This window comes from Carcharhinus amblyrhynchos, chromosome 10 (assembly GCF_965287045.1).
Source record: "Carcharhinus amblyrhynchos chromosome 10, sCarAmb.v2.hapA, whole genome shotgun sequence".
Classification (NCBI taxonomy): domain Eukaryota; kingdom Metazoa; phylum Chordata; class Chondrichthyes; order Carcharhiniformes; family Carcharhinidae; genus Carcharhinus; species Carcharhinus amblyrhynchos.
In genome coordinates this window covers 32,295,521-32,320,972 of record NC_137333.1, presented here as the reverse complement: position 1 = coordinate 32,320,972, position 25,452 = coordinate 32,295,521, and the positions used below count along the sequence as shown (strand labels likewise).

Below are 25,452 nucleotides of genomic sequence, written 5' to 3'. Positions count from 1 at the left end.
ATGTTTCACTCTGGATGGCAGGTAACTGGCCAGCCAGCATGAAATTGCACAACAGAGAAAATCCAGGAAATTACAGGGCAGCGAGTCTTGAATCCATGGTAAGGAAATTATTGGAGAGGATTCTTAGAGACAGGATTTAGTCATGTTTGGAAAAATATGGGCTTATTATTGATAAGCAACATGACTTTGTGAGGAGGAGGTTGTGTCTCACGAAGTTGATTGAGTTTTTCAAGGAAGTGACAAAGACGATTGAAGGCAGGGTAGTGGATATTGTCTACATGACCTATAGCAAGGCCTTTAACAAGGTTCCTCATGGCAGGTTGATAGAGAGGCTGAAGTCACATGGGATCCACAGTGATCTAGTAAGATGGATACAGAATTGGCTTAGTCATAAAAGATAGAGACTAGCAGTGGAAGGGTGTTTTTCTGACTGGAGATCTGTGATCAGTGGTGTTCCGCAGGAATCAGTGCTGAAACCCTTACTGTTTGTAATATATATAAATGATCTGGAGGAGAATGTAGGTGATCTAAAGGGTGTGGAGGCTCTGGAGAGGGTACAGAAAAGGTTTACCAGCATGTTGCCCGCTTTGGAGGATATGAGCTATGAGGAGAGATTGGACAAACTTGACTTGTTTTCACTTGAACGTCAGAGGCTGAGGGTGTGACCTGATAGATGTTACAAAATTATGAGAGGCGTGGATAGTCGGAGTCTTTTTTCCCAGGGTTGAAATGTCAATTATGAGGGGACATAGGTTTAAAATAAAAAGAGGAACTTTAAAGGGGATGTGAGAAGCAAGTTTCTTACACAGAGGGTGGCAAGTGCTTGGCATGTGCTGCCAGAGGAAGTGGTAGAAGCAGATACAATAATGATGTTTAACAGGTTTAATGACAGATACATGAATAGACAGGGAATAAAGGGATACAGACAGAGAGGTAAATGGTCTTTAGTTTAGAAATGCGTCATGTGTTGGCACAGGATTGGTGGACCAAAGAACCTATTCTGTGCTACACTGGTCTTTGATTGTTAACACAGTAAGAAGTTTCACAACACCAGGTTAAAGTCCAGTGGGTTTATTTGGTAGCAAAAGCCATTAGTTTTCGGAGTGCTTGCTGCCTCTTGGTCAGGTGAGTGGGAGTTATATTCACAAACAGAGTTTATAAAGATACAAACTCAATTTACAAAATAATGATTGGAGTGCAAATCTTTACAGGTAATTAAAGGTACAAACAATATGACTGGAGAGGGGGTTAAGCACAAGTTAAAGAGATGTGTATTGTCTCCAGACAGGACAGTTAGTGAGATTTTGCAAGTCCAGGCAAGTCATGAGGGTTACAGATAGTGTGACATGAACCTAAGATCCCAGTTGAGGCCGTCCTCAAGTGTGCGGAACTTGGCTATCAGTCTCTGCTCAGCGACTCTGCGCTGTCGTGTGTCGTGAAGGCCGCCTTGGAGAATGCTTACCCGAAGGTCAGAGGCTGAATGTCCGTGACTGCTGAAGTGTTCCCCAACAGGAAGAGAACAGTCTTGGAAGCAGATACGCTAGTGACTTTTAAGGGACGTCTGGACAAATACATGAATAGAATGGGAATAGAAGGATATGATCTCCGGAAGGGTAGGTGGTTTTAGTTAAGTCGAGCAGCATGGTCGGTGCAGGCTTGGAGGGCCTGTTCCTGAGCTGTAATTTTCTTTGTTCTTTGTTTGTTGTGATCTGTCAACTAAGGTAATATGGATTGCAAAAGAAGGATTTAATAGATTAATCATAGAATCCCTACAGTGGAGAAGAGGCAATTCAGACCATCGAGTTTTCACTGACTCTCTGACAGACTCCTTTACACAGGCCCTCTCCCTTGCCCAATCTCTGTAACCTCACACATTTACTATGGCTAATCCCATCTGACCTACACATCTTGGGACACTTGGGGCAATTTAGTGTGGCCAATCCACCTAATTTGCACATCTTTGGACTGTAGAAGGAAATCGAAGCCCCAAAGGAAACCCACGTAAATGTGGGCAAAACATGCGAACTCAAGCACTATATCAGTGGCAGCAAAATGTTTGAGATGATGCCAAAAGAGTAAACGTTGGAAAATAATTTGATTTTATTCACATTTGAGATGACGTGTTGTTTAAAGCTTAAAAAGATCGAAAGAAGGACCAAAACCCAATTTGGCGCGGTCACCACCATAGCTCAAAAGAAAGAGGAAAAAGATGCAATGAAGCAAATATTATTCTAGTTATTCCAAGTTTCAATTTTAAATGTTTAATCTTAATTTATGTCATATCTCTTTTTGCTATGATTTGACACTCACTGATCATCCTTGTCCTTGACATCCTCTCCAGGCTCTCTGCGGTCCAGCACATTGAATTCAAAACTTAGTTCCTTATTTTCTTATGGTTCCATGACTCTGTTCTGCTCTGTCTGGAGCTTTGCATAGGTTTCCTTCGTGGATTGGCCATGGTAAGTTGCCCAAGTGTCCCAAGATGTGTAGGTCAGGTGGCATTAGCCGTAGTAAATGTGTGGGGTTTCAGGGATTGGGCATGCATAAAAATTGTCTGTCAGAAAGTTGGCGAAGCCTCGATGGTCTGAATTGCCTCTTCTACACTGTTGGGATTCTATGATTAATCTGTTAAATCTTACTTTTGCAATCTCTATTACCTTAATTGACAGATCGCAACGTGCAATCTTCTAGCTCCAATCTGCTGTGTACCCACCAGACCTTCTGCTGCACTGCACTATCATACACAAAGGGCCAGATTTCAATGAAGTTGGATTATATTCTGTGATTCTGTGAATTATGAATAACTACTAATTGGAACATAATCTCCTCAGAACCCGTGTGATGAATGAGTGGGATTATTAATGTTTTTCTCATTGTTAGATGTCGCAGCATCTGAATGTCTTGAAGAGATCCTGTTGAAAGCAGAGGAAGACTGGAAGGAGACATGGAGACAAGCTGCAACTGCTTGTCCTGATCCAGAGGAAGCGTATGAAGAAATCATTCCTGACACTCCTGTACCAGTGAAAAAACTGTAAGCTTCCCCATTACAAATTACAAATTAGCCTTTGACAAACACCCTTTTACTTTGATTTGCGATTTTAAGACTGAAAAACAAGCATCTTTTTCTTGAATATTGCTGAAAAATAAGAAAGGCAGTCAAATCTTTTTATCTTGCACTCATCAGGACAGATTTGCAAGAATGCCAAATGTCAAACAGAACTCTCTACTAGTCATAGTCCACTTGCCAACCAATTAGCGCCCACTTCTCAAGCAGCATAAATTGTTGTCCTCTTGCATGTCTCCTTTTTCCAGCTGTACAAAAGTTCTGCACGATCAAGGAACATATTGCCAGCTTTCATTTGTTACACATTGATTGAGAGCCTAACTTCGAGGGTATAGCACATATTGCAGAGAAAATCCAAGAAAGTGTTTTCGCTTTGTTTTTCTGGTTGTCTTGTACGTCCAGAAGAGTCAAGAAAGTTTCCTTGCCCAAGCTTTTCTTCCCTGTATCTCGACCTCACTAAGTCCCTTCCCACCAGTTTCCGAAGTCTCAAGGATTGCTCCTTTGGATCCTGCTGTCTGACATTATCCTCCATTATCTGACAGGTTCAGTCAAGAGGCTGATGTGCTTTTATTGCAGATAATGGGCTTGATTTTACCATCAAGTTACGCCCACGTTTGGGCGTGAAAAGTTGGTAAAGTCAGGTGTGAACTAAATAGTGTGATCCGAGCCCGCTTCCACAACAGTTCCCCCTTTACCCAAGACCCAAAAATGGCCGCGATCAGGACTATGCCTGAAACAGGCACGATGGCCATTTAAGTGCATTTGCACGTATTTAAATGGACTTAATGGGCTGCACGTCCGACCTTACCAGCATTTTCCCCTTTACCACCGCATTCGCCCATCCAGATTTGGTACAAAAACAGACACGTTCTATAGAAGTCCTGTTCAGGCGCTCCAGTTGGTGAGGAGATAAGTGCCAAGCATCCAACGGGTCTCTGCTTGAGATCAGTGGGGAGGGAGGGAAGGGAAAATCCGCTGTGATCAATGAGGGGGAAGGGGGTTCGTTCTCACTCTGCCTGTGATCAGTGAGGGGGAAGGGGAAGTCTGCTGCCACTCTGCCTGTGATCAGTGAGGGGGAAGGGGAAGTCTGCTGCCATTCTGCCTGTGATCAGTGAGGGGGAAGGGGAAGTCTGCTGCCACTCTGCCTGTGATCAGTGAGGGGAATTGGGGTGTGGGGGGGGGTCTGCTGCCACTGTGCCTGAGATTGGTGGAGGGAGGAGGGTCCTGCGATCGGTCTGGGTGATGGAGGAGGAGGGGGGTAAGGGGGTCAGTAATGTTCTGGGTATGGCGCAATGTCTGTGGGGGTCGGGGGAGATATTATACGGCCCCGGAGCGATGTGGCAGGGGAGCTGCATTCTATCATTTCTTTTTCTGTGCATGTGCAGTTGGAGGTGCTAATTGGAGTTGCAGGATTTTGGGCACATTAAGCCTCGTCCACAGGCTTCTACAGTGTGGTTTGGAATTGCTGATATTTTATCAGGCAGGGTGCATATAGAACATAGAACACAACAGCACAAACAGGCCCTTCGGCCCACAAGTTGTGCCGATCACATCCATACCTACCAGGCCATAGAACTATCTGTAACTCCCAATCCCATTAAATCCCATACAGTCATCCAGAAGTCTTTTAAAACATCCCAGCGAGTTCGCCTCTACCACCACCGATGGCAGCCGATTCCACTCACTCACCACCCTCTGAGTGAAAAACTTACCCCTAACAGCTCCTCTGTACTTGCTTCCCAGCACCTTAAACATGTGTCCTCTCATCGCGACCATTTCAGCCCTGGGAAATTGCCTCCGAGAATCCACCCTATCTATTCCTCTCAATATTTTATAAACCTCTATCAGGTCGCCTCTCAACTTTCGTCTCTCCAGGGAGAAGAGACTTGGCTCCCTCAGCCTATCTTCATAAGGCATGCCTCCCAATCCAGGCAATATCCTTGTAAATCTCCTCTGCACCCTCTCAATAGCTTCCACATCCTTCCTGTAGGGAGGCAACCAGAACTGTACACAGTACTCCAAGTGGGGTCTGACAAGGGTCTTATATATACGGGGGTGTCTGAGAGGATGTCGAAAAGTCAGATCTGTAATGCTCCCAGTTTCAAGTTTGCCCAGCACTACAAATCAAAATGGTAAAATAGGGCCCAATATCTTGGAGTTAAAATCTGCCAAGTTTCATGCTGTGGTGGTCCATATGGTTTGCCATCTGCCTTAGCTACTAACCATAGAATTCCTGCCCTAGTAAAAACCAGCCATTTAGAATTCTATTTATGAAGGGTTTGTGATTTTCAAGAGCATTGAAAAGTTAAATGTCATTGCAATCAGTTGAATGAAACAGATATCAGTAATATCAATGTATCTACGTTTCTTTTTGATATGTGCAAATCCTCTTGGGAAGGAGAAACTTGCAGCAAATAAAAGATTGTAGCCAAGGTCTTTCATAATTTTAATGTATTCAGAGTATTGATCTAATCTTCTTGAAGAACATCTTTTATGTATTTTCTATAGGTACAAGGAGAAGGAAGTATTTTTTTGGATCCAGTTATTGCATTGTAATTTTGATTAAGAATAATACAGCCCCATGTTTACTCCTATATGCATATTAATTGTTCCTTTCTCTTAAGTCAATTGATGGCATGAATGCTATTTTTTACCTACTAATAACAAAGATTTATCGATGCAGACCAAATCCAATACTTACCTTAGTGCGACTATTTTCAAGGACAGGGTTGTACAGCCAATGGGTTTGCAGGCAGAGGGACCGGTAAACATATCCTGGAAGGCCTTCCCGCTGAAGTCCAATCTGTCTGCAATTTTACGTGAAGCCGAGGAAGGTCCCTCCTTCTCACGTACAGTTCAGGCTACCTATGGCTGCTTCCTACTGGGCCTCAATTTTGAGACTGGTGTGTTTCCAAATGAGTTCAGGAACAAGAGATCAGCCTGGCAGGTCACTCTACTAGGGTGGGAAACTGAGGGCTGTTGGTGAGGTGGGGGCGGGGGGAGAGGGAGTTGGTACTTCTCTCAGGCCTTTTCCACATCATGCACTTCCCCAGATTTTCCAGTGGCTGCTCCCTTCCACACCAGAGGACATCTCCATCAAAATCCCCATCCCCCGCCCACCTCTACCCTCAGCTTTCCAATCAGTCCACAAGGTGGGTGTGGTGGGTTAGCGGAGGATAAAATCCCAGTCACTCACTCTGTTTCTCACTCTACAAATAGTGCCTGTCCTGCTGAGTATTTCAAGCTTTTGTTTTTATTCAGCTTTACAGTATTGCAAATTCGAGTGACCTTGATCATTTTGTCATTTTTTTCATTCTAATTAATTCCCCCAGGAACATAAGAGAATTTGAATTTTGTTTTAATAAAAATCAAGGGGATTTGCAAGGCAAGTATAAAATGTGATTGATTTTAGATGCTGCTGGCTTTTCAATTATTTCTACCTTTCTCCAAGGGGATAGAGGAAAACTCTTTCCTGCGATTAAAGGAGGTAAAAGGTAATACAATTTTCCCAGAGTCATTATTTTTTACTGCTGATGCTGGAATCTGAAAGTAAAAAAGAAAATACTGTAAAATCTCAGCAGGTCTGGCAGCATCTGTAAGGAGAGAAGAGACCTGACGTTTCAAGTCCAGATGACCCTTTGTCAAAGCTAAAAGGCATAGAAAGTGGCAGATATTTATACTGCAGGGTGAGGGAATGAAAGATGAGTCAAAATCATAGAAACCAGGGGAAAAGACTGCTAATAGCAATTTAATGGAAAACTGAGATTAAAGCAAATAACTATGGATGCTGGAATCTGAAACAAAAACAGAAAATGCTGGAGAACCTCAGCAGGTCAGTTAGCATCTATGGAGAGAGAATGGAACTCTGTTCTATCCTTGTAGATGTCGTCAGGTCTGAGCATTTTCTGTTTTTGTTGTTAATGGAAAGCTACTTGTATCTAATTCCTTTCATGCACAATTTGGAACAAAGGAAAAAGGTAAAAAGATGTTCTGACTTCATCAATATTGTCTCATATTATTTTTGTGACAGATTAGAGCTAAAAGAAACTTGCATATTTAAAACTTCAAAAAAAGTTGAGGTTTTTCTCATTTGTTTCAGAGGCAATGTCCTATTGGTACTATTGCTAGACTATTAATCCAGGAACTTAGCTAATATTGTTGGGACCTGGGTTCGAATCCCACAAGATGATGGAATTTGAATTAATTAAATAAATCTGGAAATAAGAATCTACTGATGACCATGAAAACATTGTTGATTGTTAAAAAAAACCCATCTAGTTCACTAATGTCCTTTAGGGAAGGAAATCTGTCATCCTTACCTGGTCTGGACTACCTGTGACTCCAGAGCCAGAGCAATGTGGTTGACTCTCAACTGTCCTCAAGCTACCAGGAATAGACAACAAATGCTGGCCAGCCAGCAAAGAACAGGTCCCACAAATGATCAGACAGAAACACTAAATTGCATGATCCACAATCCTGCCACTTTCTCTGATTTCTTAATCCCTCGTAATCTGTTTATGTTCCCTTGTTCTGCATGAACCCACAAATGCAAACAGGTTCTGCACACCCACCCTATCAAATTTAAATGTTACTATTTAAATAGGTTTTTCTTTCTAACATGACGGCTTGCAACTATTACCTCAGAAATTTCATTCCATTTTTATATTTGCGGCCTTTGTACACTGAAAAATGTCTGGCTGCAGTACATTAAGGGTAAAGATGACAGAGTGGACACAGAAGGTTAGGGCATGAAGGCACAATGAAGCAAGAAAGGAGCTAGTAAGCAGAGAAAATGGATAGGTTTCCAGAAGGCTGAATGCAAGCCAGGAGTAATGAAATGGAAGGAGTGAGGAAAAACCTTGGATTAGTGGAGCATATGGTCCATGCAGGAATGTGAGTTAAGAGGAGGTCATTAAGTGTGAGATGAGATTTTATTGAAATAAAGGAATGATAGTTTACATATTGAATGGCACCTGACAAAGATTGGGCAAAGAGGCTATGGAATTTCTTTGCTTCAAAAGGGAAAGATCATGGATTTCCACTGCAGATTTTCTTCTCCGTTCCAGAGAAGACTTCTGCTTTACTTTTCATATTTGCAGCTTTTGCTATTTTAAGTTTTCTACTCTATGTTTAGTGTGTCATTGTGTGAGATTCAATTCATGCTTACAGTTACTTCATCGCAGAAAAGAATAATATTGCAGCAAATTATAAGCCATGACTATGCTGAAATAATAGAAGGGTTCTAACTCTCAAACTCAGTGTTTATGAGTAAATGATTGTAAGGTTGAGTTGAAAATTACATAGCTATGGTATGATAGTGTAGTGAGAAAACTGATTCAAGATAGGCTATTAACAAAAGTTGAGTGTCTCATTATGCAACTACCACCTACGTCATGCTCCAGCAGTTGTGCACTTCAAACTGTTTTAGAAAGCCTCCTGATGCATTCAATTGAATAGTCCTGTTTATTCTCCAACTGCTGTTATTCAGAGTTGTAATTATTCTTCAAATATCATTTAACTCCTCTATTTTAAGCTGTGAAAAATATGATCAATTTAAGAATTTGTCGAAGTACTTTTACATCTTCCTAGAGATTTAGTAGTTACTACTTTCCCTGCTACTTTGAATGTTGTCTAATTGGTAGCCTTTGAAGAGAACACTGCCCTCAAAGGCCAATGATGACACATTTTCCATGAAAGATTGTATTTTTTGGCTGTCACTGAAGGAAAAAAATGTTAATTAGACCTAACAAGGTTGTCTCTTTCTGACATATCCAATTTTCATCATGTAGCTCAATCCTTTCTCCACATTTGCCTCTAATTGAAACTATTTTGTGGAGTGTTGGAAGTTTTGAAGTATTAGTGCTTCAGGATAAATTAGTTCACTGTAGAATTAGTGGCCTTTGTTAATGTAATAGAATATTGACTCAATTGAAGTATAAATTGTAGTGAGCTAAATTAGATTGCCCCTGAAATTGAATGTGGTGATCATGCTGTGTGATTACCTCTTCTGATCAAAGTGATGTAAGCAGCAAGGAAACTCCCTGCTAACTGCACATTTCCATCATTCACGCAGCCCAGTGTTCAATGAACTGCTGAGCAGTTGCACATCCCAGCAGTGGGCTCAAGATCGTGAAAGGCTAGGACCACCTAAGGTGAGCTTACATGTCTTAAAGCAAGAATGTACTTCTTAAGTTTGTATTCTTGCTGCAACGAAGGTTGCAACTGCTAGCACCACAACTGAAGATTTTTAGGAATATCATAAAATGATATAACAAACAAGAGAGCCTGCTCCCATATTTTTAGATGCCATGCTGGTGTTGCAGGTGCAGTAAGTGGGTCAGAGGAGAGAGATTCACTTTCCTCAGAGACCAGAAGGCTTTTCAGACAAACACTCAGAAGGCAGAGGGAACAAATGACTGTGCCGGTCAAGGCCAACTGTCTGGTGTTGCAAACCTGAGTGTAGTTGCACAATAAGTTTTCTGATCTCATATGTCTGGTCAAGGTCAGTGAATGCACCCTTGTATGCCATTTGCAACCAACTAAACCACTAGCCTTTCAAGCTGTGCCATTCACCACAGCTCCTTCACATGTCTATCAACAATTTATATCAACTGTTATTCAATCCACATATTACTTTCCTCCATCTCATCCTCTCACAATTAGCACAGCTGCAAACCACACACTCATATCCCATATGTTACACATGCTGCCAGCTATTCCGCAATAGCAGGTGTATCACCCAAACACATTGCAACATGGTCATTGTCATACTTTCCTCTTTATTGCAGTAGAAATTGGCTTGTAGTAGCTGGAGACTATGCTGTGATTAACTGAAAAAACCTGTCACTGAAGCAGTGGCTTTTGTGGAACCATTCTGAATAGGGATATTTTCCTGTGTCCTTGCCTAATGTGCCTTGTCAAACTGCACTCCACACTCATCTTGCAATCTGTTATGATGGTATAAGTATGTATCTTTTCCTTTGCCGTCATCTTTTCTCAAAACCTCCAGTTGTAGATTCATGTTTTCAGAGACCTTTCATCCATTCAGAAAGAACTTTCAGAAAGAACTTTCTGTCTGATGCCAGGAGCTGAAGACATAGAAAAAAATCAGGATGAGGAGGAAGATACACCCTGGTAGATCATTGTAGCTGCTCTGAGTGTTCTGATGGTGGGACTAGAATTGCATGGGACTTCCAATCAGAGATGGACATTTGTAATCATGCATTAGTCTATTTAATATACATAGTCACAGGGCCCAGCCGATTGTGCCATGAGAATGGGCAAGGTTGACAACAACATCGTTATCTCATGGGGTTGAAGATTTGGGTGCCATATTTTAAAGACAGCCGGACAGGCGCATACACCCTGCAATCCAGCAACCTCAGTCTGGCTAGCGGATGGAACGTACAAAACTTCCAATCAAAGTTGGAATCCCTACATCCAATGCTAATCAGATAGAAAACTACCACTTACTTGGATAGACTGAAAAGGCTGTCTGCCAATTCATGATGCAAAAGAACAAGTTCAGCTCAGGAATCCTCTCAGAACAATGGAAGAATCTGTATCAAAGCCATGCCCCCTTTTTTGCAGTGCTAGCTGCTGTAAGGCAATTTTAAATCTATGAAGGTTAGTGAATGGATAAATAGATGAATAAGTGGAGGTGGGTGAGGTAAGTGGGCAGCATGGTGGGAGAACAAGAAAAATGGTAAGGGGTAGGGTGGCAGTTTGGTAGGTTTGCAGGTGAATTAAGTGGTAGAGTGGCAGCTAGGTGAGGTGATACGGTGGTAGGGTAGCAGATGGATGTGTTGGGTAGGTAGCTGAGGAGCGGCTATGTGTATTGGGGGCTAACTGGGTCAGGTCAGGAGCGGTTGTCAGGTCATGTCTGGGGAGGGTGGGGGAGGGGAGGGGCGGGGCATGTAGTTGCATGGTCGGGAGAGTTGTAAGTCTCCTGGTGGTGGGGGTGGTGGGGGCCAGTCAGGTTGGGTTGGATGTTAGTCTGAGGAATCCAGGGTTTGTGGGAGCTAGTCAGATTGAGTTGGTGCAGGGTAGTGAGGGGATTCAGGAGGGTCAGTTGTAAAGTTACCGAGGAGTTAGACATGGACTTTTCTGTCTCACATTTCCTGGGTAACAGCTCAGTTAATAAATCAGAACTGTTTCAAATCTCCAACTATAACTCTGAATCAGTCACTCTTCTGGAAAGTCTCAGGGAGGAGGGAAACTTCCTGGGCAGTACAATTAAAACATCTGCCTAAATATTCCAGTCTCTAATCATCAGAATGGACATACTTCCCAAGATGCACTTTGGGACTCCATGAAAGTCCCAATGCACTGAATTCTTGGGAACCGCCCAGGAAATTTTGCACCCAAAAAGGAAGCAAAACCAATTTGCATATGTCATATGGCAAGATTAGGGCCAGTTACAGACAGTAGGGGGAAGTTGTGTGTGGAACCGGAAGAGATTGGAGAGGCATTGAACCATTATTTCTCTTCGGTGTTCACGCAGGACGATATGAATGTAGCTGAGGAGGTCACTGGGGTGAAGGGGTGTAAAATAGAAAGTATTGCAGTTGATACAGAGGATGTGTTGGATATTCTAGAAGGGTTGAAAATAGATAAGTCCCCTGGTCCAGACGGGATTTACCCTAGGATTCTATGGGAGGCAAGAGAGGTGATTGCAGAGCCACTGGCTCTGATCTTCAGGTCGTCGTTGGTCTCTGGTATAGTACCGGAAGATTGGAGGACAGCGAATGTTGTCCCATTGTTTAAGAAGGGGAACAGAGACTTCCCTGGGAATTATAGACCAGTGAGTCTTACTTCTGTAGTGGGCAAGGTTTTAGAAAGAATTATTAGGGATAGGATTTATAGTTATTTGGAGAGTAATGAATTGATTAGAGATAGTCAGCATGGTTTTGTAGCGGGAAGGTCGTGCCTTACTAACCTTATTGAGTTCTTTGAGAAGGTGACCAAAGAGGTGGATAGGGGTAAGGCAGTAGACGTGGTATATATGGATTTTAGTAAGGCGTTTGATAAGGTTCACCATGGTATGCTTCTGCAGAAAATGCAGATGTATGGGATTGGTGGTAATTTAGGTACTTGGATCAGGAATTGGTTAGCGGATAGGAGACAGAGGGTGGTGGTTGATGGTAATTATTCATCATGGAGTTCGGTTACGAGTGGTGTGCCTCAGGGATCTGTTTTGGGGCCACTGCTGTTTGTAATCTTTATTAATGATCTGGATGAGGGTATAGTTGGGTGGATTAGTAAGTTTGCTGATGACACCAAAGTCGGAGGTGTGGTAGATTGTGAGGAAGGGTGTTGAAGTTTGCAGGGTGACTTGGACAGGTTGCAGAGCTGGGCCGCGAGGTGGCGGATGGAGTTTAATGCGGAGAAGTGTGAGGTAATCCATTTCAGTAGGAATAACAGATGTGTTGAGTATAGGGCTAACGGGAGGACTTTGAATAGAGTGGAGGAGCAGAGGGATCTAGGTGTATGTGTACATAGATCCCTGAAAGTTGGGAATCAAGTAGATAAGGTTGTTAAGAAGGCGTACGGTGTCTTGGCGTTTATTGGTAGGGGGATTGAATTTAGGAGTCGCAGCGTCATGTTGCAACTGTACACAACTCTGGTGCGGCCGCACTTGGAGTATTGTGTGCAGTTCTGGTCCCCACATTACAGGAAGGATGTGGAGGCTTTGGAGAGGGTGCAGAGGAGGTTTACCAGGATGTTGCCTGGTATGCAGGGGAGGTCCTATGAGGAGAGACTGAGGGATTTGGGGTTGTTTTCACTGGAAAGAAGGCGGCTAAGAGGGGATCTTCTCGAAACATATAAGATGATTAGAGGTTTAGATAGGGTGGATGGTGATAGCCTGTTTCCTCGGATGGAGAAAGCTAGCACGAGGGGGCATGGCTTTAAATTAAGGGGGGGTAGTTATAGGACGGATGTCAGGGGCAGGTTCTTTACCCAGAGGGTGGTGAGGGACTGGAATGCCCTGCCTGCTGCAGTTGTAAATGCACCTAGTTTGGGGGCGTTTAAGAGATTGGTGGATAGGTTTATGGACGAAAAGGGATTGGTTTAGATTAGTGGGTCAATGTTTTTTTTAAAATAAGACTGGTCGGCGCAACATTGTGGGCCGAAGGGCCTGTTCTGCGCTGTAATGTTCTATGTTCTATGTTCTATTAACACAGTTGACATGGCATCTCTGGCCTCAATTGCACTTATTTCCTTACTGGTCAGACCTCAAGCCTGTGAGAATCACTGGTGACCTTCAGAGGAGACTACATGTGATGGCCTTGCTGGGGGTGGGGGGGCGGTGGTCAGAGGCCATTGAAGTCTTCGGGTGGTCTGGGGCATGACCATGTAGAAGGGAGGTTTCCCAGTTCATTGGAAGATTGGGATGCCAATGTGGTGATGCCCCAGCGTGCAGCTATCTTCCATGTTATCACATAGAAATGTTGTAAAGCATTTCATATGCCATGCATTGATTTGAAAACCAATAGTAGTTACTTTAGCAATCATGTCAGGGAATTGGCAACAGGTCATGTGAAGTAATGAGATGAATGATCAATTAGTATGATAAATTTTGGCAATATTGGTTCAGGACACTAGAATATAATAATACCATAGAATCTTTAAACTACCAGGAGGTTATTCTATCATCCCATCCAACAAAACATCCTCAGTATTAATCTTATAGTACTCAAGGAAGAAAATTGTTTTCTGTCTGTGAATGGTACAAATAGTGGATCTACCTGTGATAGTATTTAAACGGTACTTAGTTAGATAAGCCATTTCTTAAAAGTCTAAAATGAAGTAAAATAAATTGGATGAAACTGATATAATTGTCAGATTTTGTGTCACATCAAAGTTTAAGAGGATAACATTTCAAATAATGCATTAATGCTAATGTTTTATAAATATATAAAAAGGAAGAGGCTGGCTAGGGTGAACGTTGGACCCTTAGAGGATGAAAGGGGGGACTTAGTGGTAGGGGATGGGGAAATGGCTGAGGTCTTGAATAACTTTTTTGTTTCGGTCTTCATGGAGGAAGACGTGAATAATTTGCCGGGTGTTAGCGATGGAAAGGTGGTAGGACTGGAGGGTCTCAATGATATTATTGTTACTAGAGAGGCGGTGCTCGATAGACTGGTGGGACTGATTGTGGACAAGTCCCCAGGACCGGATGGAATGCATCCGAGGTTTCTGAAAGAAATGGCGGAGGTGATAGTGGATGCCTTGCTGGTTATTTTCCAAACGTCGCTGGATTTCGGGGAAGTGCCGGAAGATTGGAAAGCGGCTAATGTTACGCTGTTGTTTAAGAAGGGTGCCAGCCAAAAGGCAGGGAATTATAGGCCAGTTAGTTTAACGTCTGTTGTAGGTAAAATGTTAGAATCCGTCATCAAGGAGGAAATAGCGAGGCATCTTGAGGGGAATTGCTTGATAGAGCAGACGCAGCACGGTTTCGTTAAAGGGAAGTCGTGTCTGACAAATTTATTGGAGTTCTATGAGGATGTGTCTAGGGCGGTGGATAGAGGAGAGCCAGTGGATGTGGTCTTTCTTGATTTTCAGAAGGCGTTTGACAAAGTACCTCACAAGAGGTTATTGCAGAAGGTAAGGGGGCATGGAGTTGGGGGTAGGGTGTTAGCGTGGATAGAGGATTGGTTGTCAAATAGGAGGCAGAGAGTGGGGGTTAATGGGTGCTATTCGGATTGGCGGTTGGTGACTAGTGGAGTGCCCCAGGGGTCGGTGCTGGGGCCTCAGCTATTTACCATTTATATAGATGATCTGGAGGAGGGAACCGAGTGTATGGTGTCGAAATTTGCTGATGACACCAAGATTGGTGGAACGGCAAATTGCGCGGAGGGTGTGGAGAGTCTGCAGGAGGATCTAGATAGGCTGGGCGAATGGGCCAGGAAATGGCAAATGGAATTTAATGTTGGCAAGTGCGAGGTGGTCCACTTTGGTAGGAATAATGGAAGGAAAGACTATTACTTACGTGGCGAAAAACTGCAGCAGGCGACGGTGCAGAGGGATCTCGGGGTCCTTGTGCATGAGTTGCAAAAACCCTGCCTGCAGGTGCAGCAGGTGGTCAGGAAGGCGAATGAGATGCTGGCCTTCATAGCGAGGGGGATTGAATATAAAAGTAGGGAGGTCTTGCTGCGGCTGTATAGGGCATTGGTGAGGCCGCAACTGGAGTACTGTGTGCAGTTTTGGTCGCCGTACTTACGCAAGGATATTTTGGCCTTGGAGGGAGTGCAGAGGAGGTTTACTAGGCTGATACTGGAGTTGAGGGGGTTGAGCTATGAGGAGAGGCTGAATAAACTAGGCTTGTACTCGTTAGAGTTTAGAAGAATGAGGGGAGATCTCATTGAGACATATAAGATGATGAATGGGATGGATAGGATAGGGGTGGAGAGACTCTTCCCGCTCAGAAAGGACAGTAGGACTAGGGGGCACAGCCTCAAGATAAAGGGGGGGCGGTTTAGAACGGAGTTGAGGAGGAACTTCTTCACTCAAAGGGTGGTGAATCTCTGGAATTCTCTGCCCGTTGAGGTGGTGGAGGCTGCCTCACTAAATATTTTTAAGACACGGGTTGATGAGTTTTTGATAAGAGAGGGGATTAAGGGTTATGGGGAGAGGGCGGGAATGTGGAACTGAGCCACGACTGATCAGCCATGATCTTATTGAATGGCGGGGCCGGCTCGAAGGGCTAGATGGCCTACTCCTGCTCCTATTTCTTATGCTCTTATGTTCTTATGTTAAATCAATATGTCGTGTTCTTGTCTAAATGTTTTCATGATTTATACAAAATAACTGACCTTTTCAATCACCAGTCTGAGTTTTGAGATTTAACCTTCAGCTATTAAATAATTCCAGTGAGGTGTCCGAGTTTGAACTTCAATCTTTGCTCTTCAAATGTGCTGCAACTTCTGGAACATGCCCAAGAGAGAATGTAGCAGCTACTTAGAAATGAATTAAACTTGGCCCCATTACTTGGGATGCAATATGGACCTTGGCCAAGGAGAAACTGCTATATTGACAGGATGTGGCGGTCGATAAATTCATTATACCTGACTGAAGAGTCTTTGTAATGATGGGATTAGTTCTATAACCATCTGTTATTCGATCAATATCCCTGCTGAGTACAGTAGGAAAACAGCCAATAGCATCCATAATTCACACACAATTGTCTGCAACACATCATTAATATTCATTTTTTTCCACCTGCTCCCACCACCAACACAAAATGTGTTGGTTAAATTCAGTTTCTTAACAGTACTATCATGTCTTTGCTCCATGCAGTCTGATGAGTCAGAAGGTCATCAATATTCTCTTCGTATTATTTTAATTTTCATCTGGCATAAAATAGAATACAACAGCAAAGTGACATTAAAGCCTTGTGACCCATTATCCTGTCAAGATACAAAGAGCAACCTTAAGTGCGATTGATAGTGCCTGAATCAGAAGAGTTCCCTTGATTTGAATTTGAATTTTCCCCAAATTGCTAATCTTTGTTGGAGGAAGTGGTCTAACTTGTGTATGTTTCTTAATCCCTCAGGAACCCTCTCGCCCTTCCCATTGCCAAACAAGATAGCCTGTTGGAAAAAGATACAATGTTTAGAGACGCCGCTGGGAAATTGTGCAAACAAAACTCGCAAGACAGTCAGTGTGACAACCTAACAGTGAATGACACATCCAAACTTGAGCAGGTATCTACAAATGTTTAACAGCTACAATGTTTATCATGTTTAACAACTATGCAAATTACTAATGTTTTTTTTCATTGATATGTATTCAAGATATCTTAAAAGACATCTTTCCACAAGGTGTATTTCCTTAAATCGTTAACTCAAACATAATTAACACAGTACTTCAGAAATCCTTTACCAGCTGTTATTATTTATTGCATCCTAGAGTATGTGTGTCTGTTGTGTAATGCAAAGTTATATTTGGTAATCTGAGCTGAGCTATTTCTGAGAAAAACACCCTCCATTTAATGCAGTTCTATCCAATGACAACGTATATCTGTTCATTTGGTGGTTCACAAGGATCCAAGTGCATTTTTGATTTATCTTGTTTCTCTGAATAATAACTAACGATATGGGCTTGCCCCCCACCTCCCCTCCCTCCCCCCCCCCCCCCCCCACCCACACACACACGTTACCCAGAAAACGTTAGAAAAATTTAGAATTACTTCTAGAACTGCTTCTGGGTAACTATAGCACCCATGCCCATAGAAGGAACTCCCCTCACGGAACTCTGTCCCTCCCACTCCCTGATTCACCCATGGGCTACGGGACTCCCTCCACTATCTCCCACCCCCCAGCAGGCCTCCCATTCTGCTAAAGCACCTCCTTGACCAATCCTCTCTGCCTATGGAATCCCTTGACTGCCCCTTCGACCACATCCCCATCCCCCAACTACCTCCCCACCCCCCCTCAAACCTCCCAACTGTGCTGCCTATGACCCTGACCTTACTCCCAACATCCACCTACTCTGCCCACATCCCAATCCACCCCATTGACCCCCGCCCCCCAAAGTTATCACCCCATCTCTGTCCAGTCCCTGACCACCCAATCCACCGCTTACCAACTAATCCCACTCCCCAACCATGGGCAACCCAACCCGATCCCCTCAACCCCAAATCTTGCCTTCTTATCTCATAAACCTACCTCATCCCTGCTCAGTGACTAGATCTTTAATCTTACCAACTCTATGGCAACCTATAATTAAAACTGGAAACTGTTTTCATTGAATACTAATATTCTTAAAAATATGTTTCATGGAAACTGTTGAAAAGGCACAAAATAAATTGAAAGTGAATGTATGTGAGGCAAGATGAACAGGCTCCTCTTAATCAACCCCCATAGTTGGTCAAGTAAGGTTAATTTAAAAAGGATTCCTTTCCTTTTTGGTATCTTTCTGCAGTTCAAGTATATTTATGTTTTAAAAGGAGCCAATTTAACTATGCTTTCCTGTGGTAAGGCGTGAGTTTATTAGTTACTAATATGTGAGAAGAAAATAATAAAATGCAATATATATAAATAATGATCAGAAATTACAACTGAGTCCAAAAATCAAGTTACAAAAGATACCTGCCTTTGGTTTGTATGTGAGGCGGAGAAGTTCAAACCTTGTGGCTATTAAGTTGGGTGATTCTGGTAATGTTGACTTTGATAGTTGGTTTGGAGATTCTTGGTTCTGCAGCTTAGCTGAAAAGATTTGTCCTGTTTCCTACCCAACTGACCTTTTGCTGACTTATTTTCAACAATCAGAGAGAGAGATTTTTTAACTACAAGAGCAGGGATGCCTAATGGAATGTTATTCAGCTGTGGCTTCACAGCATTAACTAACAGAGTGGACCTAGAACACCACATTTGTACACAGATACCAAGTTTGCAGTTGTTTTTTTAACATCTACTCACGTGTATTCCTAGAATGGGAAAAACTTAAAATGTAGCTGGGATATAGCTCACAGGGAATGGTCTCTGCTGAGATGGTAACCAGCCTTCATTATCTCTTGCAGAGATTACAGATCAGTTTTTTCATTGCATCTCTTCCTTTGAGTGTTTCTGTCTGGGGAAAAGAAAGAGTGTGTCATCGCATTGTCTCTCTGTCTCTCTCAGGACTGAATATGATCCACATAGAAATTCCTGCCCATTTGTTCTGTTCATATACCTGTTCATTTGGTGGTTCACAAGGGGACATAGCTTTAAATTGAGGGGTGATAATTATAGGATGGATGTCAGAGGTAGGCTTTTTACTCACAGGGTAGTAAGGGCATGGAATGCCCTGCCTACAGCAGTTGTGGACTCGCCAACTTTAAGGGCATTTGAATGGTCATTCCATAGACATATGGATAATATTGGAATAGTTTAGGTTAGAGGGTCATTAGATGGTTCCACTGGTCAGCGCAACATCGAGGGCCGAAGGGCCTGTACTGCGCTGTAATGTTCTATGTTCTATGAATTCCAGCATGTGGTTTCTTTGCAATCTCAGCCAATTCTTGCTTATCTATTGTTCTATTCTATATCTTATTAAAAGTTCAGTATGTCCATAAGTATTTTTCAATGATGGTTTTCATAGATTTGAATATGGTCCTGCCGACGGATCTTCCCTGCTGAGGGATTCCCAGCAATGGGGGATGGATTCAATGAAAAACCTGGTAGAAGCAGAAGATCAATGGCGGTCTGCCTTCTACTGCTGAGAAACATGCTGTGGGGTGGGGGAAGGATCAAGGGAGCGAGAGAATGCTGTCCATTATCACTGTTATAGAGACCCACAGCAAAGGCTTACTCGGTTATTGTCACAGTTGAAATGAGACAATTGTGGGTGCATCCATGGGATACACCAGAAAGCTAAGAGCATCTGAAAGAGCTTAAGTTCAAATTCTGAAAGAATAGACAAATTTCATAGAACTAGTAATACCTCAGAATTCAAGAGCGAAAATGAAGAGGTCCACATTCAGAATAAGGCATAATTTCTGAATACAAGGAAGCAATTTTTCTAATAGAGATTTAATCTGTATTAACAAACCATCCTGTTCTAATTGTGCCATTCTAAACAATCACCAGGAACATTTCAAGCCTAAACCATTAGATGCTGTAGAAAGCTACAAATCTGGAATAAGAACCCAGATAAACAGTGGGACAATTGATGAGTACATTGTGGCATGAAGAATTTACCATTACTTTGCAACTTTGGCACAGATTAAAAATATGTCTTGTAATGCACAGTCTGTGTAGATTGATTAATGAAAGGATCTGATGCAAGTTATCAAACACACAGGCCAGAATTATCTAGTCATTCATGCTGACAGGGATCTTGTGGTCTCAGTGATGGTGCACCTCCACTCCAGGTTTTCCTGCAGCATGGGGTGCATTGGGAAATCCCATTGACAGCAGATCCAAACAGGCCTGAGGGCAGCAAATAGCATGCCATCTCTTGCTACAAGAAACACACTGTGGAGAGGCCAGAGATTTCCCCCCACACCTCCCCTTTCAGTATCTCCCTACTTGCTTGGCTGGGTGCTGCTCCAACAGCTTTCAAGAAGCTTGACACCATCCAGGACAAAGCAGCCCAATTAACTGGCACCACATTCACTCCCTCCACCACCAATGCTCAGTAGCAGCAGTTATACTATCTGCAAGATGCACTGCAGAAATTTACCAAAGATCCATATTCAGCACCTTCCAAACCACAACCACTTCCATCTAGAAGGGCAAGAGAAAAGGAAAAGGCAAGAGCAGGTGAAGGAATATCAGTGTTATTTGAAGAAAGGAGGAATTATGAGTGTGAGGCCAGTTTGTTGTTCTCAGTGCTGGATGTGGCAGGTCCTGGAGTCTCCTAGCCTCCCGGATGTCCATATCTGCACCAGTTGTGTTGAGTTGCAGCTTCTAAGGGACTGCGTTGGGGAACTGGAGCTGCAGCTCAACAACCTTTTGTCTGGTCAGGGAAAGTGAGGAGTTGATAGAGAAGAGTTATGGGCAGGTGGTCACACCGGGACCACAGGAGGCAGACAAGTAGGTCATGGTTAGGAAGGGGAAGGGGAAAGGTCAGGTACTTGAGAGTATCCCAGTGGCTGTGCCCCTTAACAATAAATATTCCTGTTTGAGTACTGTTGGGGCAGACAGCCTACCTGGGGAAAGCAACAGTGGCCGTGCCTCCGGCACAGTGTCCGGCCCTGTGGCTCAGAAGTGTAGGGCAAGGAGGAGGAAGGCAGTAGTGATAGGGAACTCTATAGTGAGGGGGTCGGACAGGCGATTCTGTGGACGCAGTCAAGAAACTCAGATGGTAGTTTGCCTCCCTGGTGCCAGGATCCGGGATGTTTCTGATCCTGAAGTGGGAGGGAGAAGAGCCAGAGGTTGTGGTACGTATTGGTACCAATGATATAGGTAGGAAAAGGGAAGAGGTCCTGAAAGGGGAATATAGAGAGTTAGGAAGGGAGTTGAGAGGAAGGACTGCAAAGGCAGTAATCTCAGGATTGCTGCCTGTGCCACGAGACAGTGAGAGTAGGAATGGAATGAGGTGGAAGGTAAATGTGTGGCTGAGGGATTGGAGCAGTGGGCAGGGATTTAGGTTTCTGGATCATTGGGACCTCTTTTGGGGCAGGTGTGACCTGTACAAAAAGGACGGGTTGCACTTGAATCCCAGGGGGACAAATATCCTGGCGGGAAGGTTTGCTAAGTCTACTGGGGAGAGTTTAAACTATAAAGGTTGGGGGTGGGAATCAAATTGAAGTGACTGGGAGAGAGGAGGTTAGCACACAAATAGGGAAAGCTTGTTGACAGTGTGAGAGGGAGGATAGGCAGGTGATAGAGAAGGAGAGAGCTCAGACCAAAGGTTTGAGATGTGTCTATTTTAATGCAGGGAGAGTTGTGAACAAAGTGGATGAGCTTAGAGCATGGATCACTACTTGGAAATGTGATGTGGTGGCCATTACAAAGACTTGGGTGACTCAGGGACAGAACTGGTTCCTTCAAGTACTGGGTTTCAGATGTTTCAGAAGGGACAGGGAGGGAGGCAAAAGAGGTGGGGAGGTGGCACTGTTGATCAGAGATAGTGTCAAGGCAGCCGAAAAGGTGGACGCCATGGAGGGATTGTCTTCGGAGTGGAGGTTAGGAACAGGGGGAGGGGTCAATAACTTTACTGGGTGTTTTCTATAGTCCACCCAATAGTAACAGGGATGTTGAGCAGATTGGGAAGCAGATCCTGGAAAGGTCTAATAATAGCAGAGTTGTCGTGATGGGAGATTTTAATTTCCAAAATATTAATTGGAATCTCCCTAGGGTAAGAGGTTTAGATGGGGAGGAGTTTGTTAGGTGTGTTCAGGAGGGTTTCTTGACACAGTACGTGGATAAGCCTACAAGGGGAGAGGCTTTACTTGATTTGGTATTGGGGAATGAACCTGGTCAGGTGCCAGATCTCTCTGTGGGAGAGCATTTTGGAGATAGTGATCATAATTCTATCTCATTTACAATAGCATTGGAGAGAGATAGGATCCGACAACTTAGAAAAGTGTTTAATTGAAGTAAGGGGAATTATGAGGCTATCAGGCAGGAAATTGGAGGCTTAAATTGAAAAGAGGTTTTCTCAGGGAAATATATTGAAGAAATGTGGCAAATTTTCAGGGAATATTTGTCTGGAGTTCTGCATAGCAACATTCCAATGAAACATGGAAGTTATGGTAGATAACCATAACAGGAACCATGGTGTACAAAGACTGTGATAAATCTAGTCAAGAAGGAAAGAAAAGCTTACAAAAGGTTCAGAGAGCTAGGTAATGTTAGAGATCTAGAAGAGTATACGACTAATAGGAAAGATCTTAAGAAGGAAATTAGGAGAGCCAGAAGTAGTGCTGTAGTTTTTCTATGTTTCTATGAGCAGACATACATAGGAACACCACCACCTGCAAGTTCCTCTCCAAGCCACTCACTGTCCTGATTTGAAAATATATTACTGTTCCTTCACAGTCATTGGGTCAGAGTCCTGGAATTCTCTGCCTAATGGCATTGTGAATCAACCCACAGCATGTGGACTGCAACGTTTCAAGAAGGCAGCTCACCACCACCTTCTCAAGGAAATTAGGAATGAGCAATGCTGGCCAGCAAGCAACACCCATGTCTCACGAATGTATAAAAAAAATGAAATCCTGTATTTGAGCTGGCGTGCAAGATTTCTTTCACTGTGAAATGGGCATCAAAAAATGTTTGGTAATTCCATCCAATGTAAGTGACTCGCACAGCTTCTGTTCACATAGAAGGCTTACGCCAAGCCTAAATGGGAGGACTTAGCCAGAAGAGTGCTGCTGATTACAATTTTGTGACTTGTAATCACTGAAATGGCTTCTTCATGGCAAAAGTAGTTCAGTGCAGAATTGCAAATGTTTTAACTGTTAGAAGATAGGTCCTATTACTTGCAAGTGAAGGACAAAGCAAGAAAGAGAAATCTTTTCAGTGGAAAATGGAAAACAGGAGTGTCAGAAGGATGGAGTTCACAATTTTGAGGTTAATCCAGCATGTTTAAACAAAGAGGATTTAGGGCTAAACTACTAGCAATCATTCAAACGACAAGAGTTTTTTTTACAAAGATATTGCTAAATCAGCAGTATGTAACCTGTGCATCACAATAAGAGACTCACATGAAGTTATACTCCCAATTTACCCTATGGCATCTCCAAAGGTCTTTCAAAGTTAAGATTAAGTTTTAACTTTAATCTTTCAAAGTTAATCTGAAGGCATCTCCAAAAATCTTTCAATGTTAAGATTACACAAACAATGCCAAATTGCTTGTGCAATCAGAATGGTGCATTGATCATAATTCCAACAGAGGAAGAAAATCTTCAAATGTTGGATAAAGCAATAAGGGACGGCACAGTGGTTAGCGTTGCTGCCTCATAATGCCAGGGACCTGGGCTTGATTCCTAACTTCAGTGACTGTCTGTCTCTGCAGAGTCCGCATGATCTCCCCGTGTCAGTGTGGGTTTTCTCCAGTGCTCTGGTTTCCTCCCACAGTCTGAAAGATGTGCTTGTTCAGTGCATTGGCCATGCTAAATTCTCCTTCAGTGTACCCAAACACATCGGAGTATGGTGACTAGGGAATTTTCACAGTGACTTCATTGCTGTGTTAATCTAAGCCTACCTATGACACTAATAAATTAAAAGAAAGAAAGTTAAATGATCACAATGTCAAGTTGCAAAGAAATGTGTGCTTTCATGCAATTTGAAGTATTTACCTTGGCTGAAAAGCAAATCGTACTCAATGCTAAATGCTAAATGTGCCTGCGTGGCTTTTCTCTGTGCAAGAGTTAAAGTACTAATGAAATTAGTTCAGTTCAGTTCATGGTATGTGCATTGATCGACCATTCAATGCAGGTCAATAGATTCTTTTCAACTCTGAATCTTTTGGAGTTGCAGCTACAATTTCAGTTGATGGTATTGGAAAGTCATCATCTACTCCCCCATTGTCAAAATTGCATCTTCACCAGATGCAAGAGAAGGTGAATAGAGTGAATAAAAACTACTCACAGATATAAAACAAAGTGATTGGAAGATTTTAGGAGTCAAAATGTTTCACCAGCAGTTCAAAAGAGATGATGCGCTGTCACGTTTGCCGTACGAGGTCTCAGAGATAGGCTGGTGAAGATGCAATTTTGACAATGGGGGAGTAGATGATGACTTTCCAATACCATCAACTGAAATTGTAGCTGCAACTCCAAAAGATTCAGAGTTGAAAAGAATCTATTGACCTGCATTGAATGGTTGATCAATGCACATACCATGAAAAGAACTGAACTAATTTCATTAGTACTTTAACTCTTGCACATAGAAAAGCCACACAGGCACATTTAGCATTCATTCAACCAATTCAAGAAATTAATTTGAATCACACTTTTTGCCTTGTGTAAAATGCTAAACATATAATCAACTGGGTATAGAGGCAGTTAAATACTCACATTCATGGGAATTAATGCAAGTGTGACAGTGGAAGCAAGGAAACCATCATATTATGTGATGATTTGATTTATTCTGGTATGTATGAATCATTGTTTTTGTGGGTGGACAGTTGATGTGCTAAGCTGGTTTGTGCTGCCATATATCCAGCCTTGAGAAGAGATTCTTCCAAGTGAAATAGTTTCTAATATTGGTCTTGCAACTTTTATAGCTGATGGCCTCAATTACTGATTCAGATTGTCGGACTGTTTTTCTTGGATGGCCATAGCCTGGAAGAATATACATTTTAAAGATGTTTTGGCAGCATTTTAAGGTGGAGATTCTTCTTATTGCAATGTATATAATAAAGGGTCTCATGATTTGGTTGAAGCAATTTGTGAATGATCAAGGCATGAAAGTCAAAGCTTGAAGCCCCATAGCATTTGTTTTATTATAGTGCAATATATTTTGAGTTTGTCTAGGCTATATTACTAAGACTCTGTGTTTTACAATGGTATGTCAACTTTTCAGCCTGTAGACCAAATTCCCAGCCTTTCGTCTAGTAATCATGCTTAAAGTCTACGCAGAGGGAAGGTAGAGTAAAAGTGAAGGAGTAATATGTTGATCCTTGCTACTCAACATTGTTATTACTAATGCAGTCTATATGCCTGCATACTACATAAATACAAATGGTTGATATGGTGTCACATCGGCTGCTAGTAATCTTACCTCCAAGCAAGTTCAAGGAAAGACAAGAATAAATATTGGCAACCTCTTTGTCATGGTCTCACCCTTCCCTATTTCTGTAATTTCCTCCAGTCCTACCATTTGCCTCACATTCAAATCTTTCATTCCTCCAATATATTCTTCTCCCTTCTCTTTACATTTCCAATTGTCTAGGCCCTGTGATTTAGAATTCCCTCCATGAACCCTTCAACTTCACCATCTCCTTCTTTAAAA

General features: G+C 42.7%; 1 protein-coding gene across 4 annotated transcripts in view; it reads left to right on the top strand.

Moving 5' to 3' along the window:
* The window catches only part of myo16 (myosin XVI), a 427,405-nt gene that overhangs the window by 134,167 nt on the left and 267,786 nt on the right, over nt 1–25,452 (top strand). For 2 of the 4 annotated variants that reach the window (XM_080196876.1, XM_080196874.1), the window contains exons 1-2: nt 2,945–3,031; nt 16,620–16,770. In XM_080196876.1, the coding sequence (XP_080053002.1) occupies nt 16,675–16,770 (96 nt within the window). In that variant the 5' untranslated portion in view covers nt 2,945–3,031; nt 16,620–16,674. Of the gene's footprint in view, nt 1–2,880; nt 3,032–9,150; nt 9,217–16,619; nt 16,771–25,452 lie in introns of those variants that run through there. The other 2 variants (XM_080196877.1, XM_080196875.1) reach the window with 2 other exon arrangements.